Here is a 4,794-nt window from a genome sequence, read left to right as displayed (position 1 = left end):
ACGACCCGCGCGACCCCCGCCCCCACCGGTGGCCCCATCACGAACCCCCCTGTGACGTCGGCCCCCACAACCACTGCTGCCGCTGGCGACCAGTGCAAGGGCAACAAGAACGTGTGCTACTGGCCGTTGACGGGCCAAACCTTGCCCTACTCGCAGGCCGACTGCAAGTTGTTTGCGTCGTTCATCTGGTGCCCTTAAAATCGCATTCGTTGTGTATGTTAGTCGAATAACCTTGAATTGAAGATTCGATGTGAGTTGTGAATCAATCGATTCCATGTGAGTTGTGCAGTAGAGCATACTATAGTAGTTTGGAACATTCTCCTGTGAGTTAATTGTGCTGGCTCAAATAATATGTTGCACAATGAACTACTACATTCATGTGCACCGGTACAGTAGCCATACCGGCGCTGTGGTCATCTGCAGTGTATGTACTTGTGCATTTGGCAGCAAACTGTGCAGCTAGTCGCTCAATTACTGCTTGTTCCTCAACATCTAACACATACTAGTATGTACCCACTACAAACCCAAGTATCACTTGGAGTGATTACGTATACTGAAATACTACGTAGTACTTATTTTTAATTTGTTCATCTGGTGCGTTACTTATCAATTCTGAGGAAAGATCAGAAACTCTGTCATTTCGGAAAAATGCTTTTCTTTGAATTGAAGGAACATACCAATAGGTCCCCAAGTCAAAAACGCCAGTACTTACAATAGGCCTCCGAATCAAGTAGTGATTTCCCGCTTAACTGTAAATAGTAAGATATATCGAATTAAACGGTGGGAATATTGGAAATAGAAGAGTTCTTGATCAAATCCCAATAACCATCGCAATGACTGACTATTAAGAGAATAGATCGATATATCGCAAATAGATTGAGTTCATCGGTAAATGACTCCCAATATACAGGTCTTTCAATAACTACTCACTGTCAGTTATAGAAGGATATATGAGTCGCTGTGTGGGTCTATTTTCTATTGCCCCCCCACCAATTTTTCCGCGCCATTGCGAGTTAGCCCCACTTCACAAACACATCACAATCGAATTTATCATAAGGAAGGTTCTCTAGGTTAACTCTATGCTTGAGCGCTTGCACGTGCAAAGTGTCTCTGACGAGCTGTACCAGGACGAGAGTCATGACGACTACGGCGAAGTCGCCGCCGAGGAGAACGACACGCTGACCTACAGCAATCCGGTGATTGATATGGTCATCGAGGACAGCGGCGTCGAGGGGTTCCGTTCGCCCACCAACTTCACTGCCGACGAGTTCGAGACGATCTGGAGTGTCGACGAGTTATCTCCTTAAGCTCGATGGAACGACGACAGGGGACGGAAGCCAACATCCACGCCAAAGGATGCACTCTTCATGGTCCTGGTCATCTTAAAGTACTACCAAACCTGGCAGAAGCATGCACTCGTCTTTGACCTTAAACTCACGAGAAGATGATATTGCGAGTTATCGACGTTATCTCTCCGATCTTCACCAGTGGTTACAGTAGCTGTCGCTAACCCCAGGGATACGCTTAACCTCTAGTATGAGTTGAGGCGGTCAGTACTAAAAATATGCCTCATCTAACTACCGTGGTACAGTTTATTAGTTTGAACGGTTTTCAGTCTTGGCTGAACGGTAATCAGATTTGTTGAACGTTTTTCAATGTTTGTCCTTCGAAATACTCCGGAGTAAGTACAAAGTCTTCAACGAAATAACGTGGTTTACTGGCAGTAACATAGTAGTACAGTACATATTTCCTGTATATCTTACTCCAACACTGAAAATGGCATTATATTAGGACACCAGTTCAATTTTCAATACATTTCCCAATTCGGCCTTATGTTTGTGAAGTATACTGCATCAGATTGAAATATCTTTGTTTTTGTATGCAACTCCAAAACAGCATATAGACAACAAAAAAAATATTGTATTTTTTTTATGGTGGTGGTGATTACTTACTGTTAGAGCCTGTTCGGGGAAAATACCGAGACGAAAAACCATGATGGAACGCAATCTGATTGGTGGATTGAAACTGCAATTACCGAGACGCAACCGGAATCCGGATGTGTCTTGGTTGAATTTCGTCTGGGTTTTGCGATATCGAACAGAGACTCCCCGTGTCGGTTTGTGGGCAGCATGGGCCAACCACGACGCATGCGGATTCCGGATACAAGGCACTCACAATTGAATTGACGGGATGAGTCGAAAAGCGAGTCAACGCGGAGATGAACCTGTGGTGGGCCACCTTGGGACCCCAGAAAGTAGAGCACAACAGCCACCTTTTTTTCGTATGAGTGGGATATGGTGTAATTGTCGAGACTGCATTGCGCCATGTCCACCCGCAGTACTCACATAGCTCGACAAAGGTCTCTTGATTACAACGTAAATTGTCCATAAATCATCGGCAATACACTGGATCGACTAAGAATGCTTGAAAATCAATATCTGTCACGATCAGCAAATTGTACTTCTGCGTGGGGGTCACAGATGAAATGGCCATGCACACAGCTGCCGCAGCAATGCTTCCAGCCATTGCAGCATAAACGTCTCGACGGCCACATGTACCCCCATCAGAAGACCTGCCACACACAAGAGTGGCACAATGTAAACAGCCACACACACCACCCGGAGGACAACCACATAGGTCACCAAGAGGACATCCACACACGTCACTCAGAGAACAGCCACATATCACCCGGAGGACAGGTACGAGCTCGACTATTGCCACAATGTGGGTAGCCACACAGCACACGGAATGCTGCCACACGTACCGTTGCCATCGCCAACTGGACAGCCACACGTAATCACCATGACAAAACCACGAATAAACCAGAACTCTTCCCTGGACACGAAATGGTCATCCGTACAATGACACTGCAAAAAATCCGGTTATGATTTCGTCCTGGTTGAATTTTTAGTCTCGGTATTTTCCCCGAACAGGCTCTAAGAGCCTGTCGAGCGAATTCACCATTGCCTCCATGTGAGCTTCCTCGCCTAGGCGTTCATGCAAATGAGTTAATGCGCTCTCGTAGCGAGAAGCATCGCACTCGACGTTATACACATTACAGTCAGGAATTGATGCATCCTTCCTCATATGAGGGAGCTTGTATTCATTGCTTCCATGAATTTCAATGGACTTTTCCATGACCTTTTGAAGTGTTATAAACGTCTTTGCAAGTGTGTCTGCCGGTAACTCATAAAACGCGCTTTCTACAGCATCAATCAGCTCCTCGATTGAACGAGTCGCCTTTTGATACTGAAGACTTTGAATAGAATTAAAAAATCCTAAGTCTAGTACGTTGAAATCTGGGCTATTTGGCGGTTGATTGACTACTACAATCCCACGAACGCCTTGCGCATGAAGCAGCTCTGTCGTAACGCACTTGTGTGGGCTCGCGTTGTCTTGTTGAATCGACACGTAGCCACGGTCGCGACAACCGGGGAATTTCGACAAAATTGCAGAAACAACTTTGTTAACGACAGCATCAAAGTACACTTTTGGATCGATAGTCACTGGCACTGTCACAGGGGTACCTTTGGGTCGATTCTTGCTACTTCGCAGAGCAAGAGCAGCACGTATGAACGGCCTAACGCCCACCTTGCCATCCCACATCTTCTTGGCATGATGATCATATCGGGGGCGGGCCACTGCGACAAGAAACATGATCTTTGTGTTAAAACCTTTCGACTTGACAGAGATGGCTGCAACCTGTCGTACACGTAGTACTTTCGTTTAACCTTTGTCAAATAGTACCACTTTCATCGACATGAACGAAATCGTTCATATTGGCAAAAAGATGGCGTCCATTCAGCAAAGGTCGAACAAAGAAAACGCATATATCAGACGCGCCTTGACGTTGTCTTGAGTGATAAATGGCTTCAAGTAGCTAGATCTCGCACGCAATCTTGGTGTCGACTTCTTGTGGCCCAAAATGGTCGTAGCAGGTAGCTCACACGCTGCTGAGAGAGATCTGACAGTCTGCGGGGAGAAGTGGGGAACTTGGCGTATCGCTTGTTCGATTTCCGCCGCAGAACGTTTAGCCTTTCGTCCAGAATTGCCTAAAAGCGTACTACAGGCGGCGACGGAATTTAAGGGGCAGCGAAGTTTTTGTTGTTGCACACATTAAATTAACCAATCAAATCTAACTACAAAGAATACTGCACTATGATTGGATAAAAATTACGTAAGCGGGAAAACATTTTAAATTCGCGCGCTGCCACGCGCTCTTGGACCATGCTCCACTCATTTTCGAATGCGACCTCCACCGCGCAGCAAGAAAAGTCCTCAGAAGAAGCCGCGGAGGCGCTACAACCACGCGAAGAAGCGGGAGATGATCCTCGAGATGGAATCGGCCTCTACACGCCAGCTGGAGGCTGAGACGGGGATCCCCAACAGCAACCTTGCAAGGTGGAAGCAACAAGCGGACGCCATCCTCAACTTTGAGGGCAACATGAAACACCTCCACGGAGCAGGGCGTCCCAACTGCATTCCCGACTCCGACGGCCTCGAAATCTTCATGCACAAGCGCCGCGACGCCGAGAAGGCCTTGACATGCACGCACTTGGTCAACTTCCTCAAGCGCAACAACAAGGACTGGCTCGAGCGATACCTGGCGAACAAGACAAGCGGCTACAAGTCCCTGCTCAAGCTCCTACAGCGGTTCTGCAGCGACCACGGCTTCTCACGACAGAAGCCATCGAAGGCCAAGCGAACTCAAGTCGAACTGGACGCGACGCGTACTGCATTTGCGAAAGAGTTCAACTTGGCCTTCGATGGCTTCAGTCGTGACGCCATCATCAA

At 47.3% G+C, this 4,794-nt stretch overlaps 3 protein-coding genes across 3 annotated transcripts in view; 2 read left to right on the top strand and 1 right to left on the bottom strand.

The window, feature by feature from the left end:
* The window catches only part of H257_18234 (hypothetical protein), a gene marked incomplete at both ends in the record, with an annotated part of 2,310 nt that extends 1,003 nt beyond the window's left edge, over positions 1-1,307 (top strand). The window contains one exon of the mRNA XM_009847253.1: positions 1,071-1,307. Coding sequence (XP_009845555.1) covers positions 1,071-1,307 — 237 coding nt within the window. The remainder of the gene's footprint in view (positions 1-1,070) is intronic.
* A 1,600-nt stretch (positions 1,308-2,907) lies between these two features.
* Positions 2,908-3,657, bottom strand: H257_18233 (hypothetical protein; the record flags this gene model as incomplete). Its single annotated transcript, XM_009847252.1, has 2 exons — positions 2,908-3,039; positions 3,343-3,657. The coding sequence occupies 2 exons, from the start codon at positions 3,655-3,657 to the stop codon at positions 2,908-2,910; spliced, it is 447 nt and encodes a 148-aa protein (XP_009845554.1).
* A 589-nt stretch (positions 3,658-4,246) lies between these two features.
* On the top strand, positions 4,247-4,782 carry H257_18232 (hypothetical protein; the record flags this gene model as incomplete). The annotated part of the gene is made up of 2 exons (XM_009847251.1): positions 4,247-4,711; positions 4,777-4,782. 2 exons carry the CDS (start codon positions 4,247-4,249, stop codon positions 4,780-4,782), a joined length of 471 nt encoding a protein of 156 aa, XP_009845553.1.
* Positions 4,783-4,794: the final 12 nt, after the last annotated feature.

Source organism: Aphanomyces astaci (assembly GCF_000520075.1).
Source record: "Aphanomyces astaci strain APO3 unplaced genomic scaffold supercont1.147, whole genome shotgun sequence".
NCBI lineage: Eukaryota > Oomycota > Saprolegniomycetes > Saprolegniales > Verrucalvaceae > Aphanomyces > Aphanomyces astaci.
This window is presented reverse-complemented; position numbering and strand designations above follow the sequence as displayed.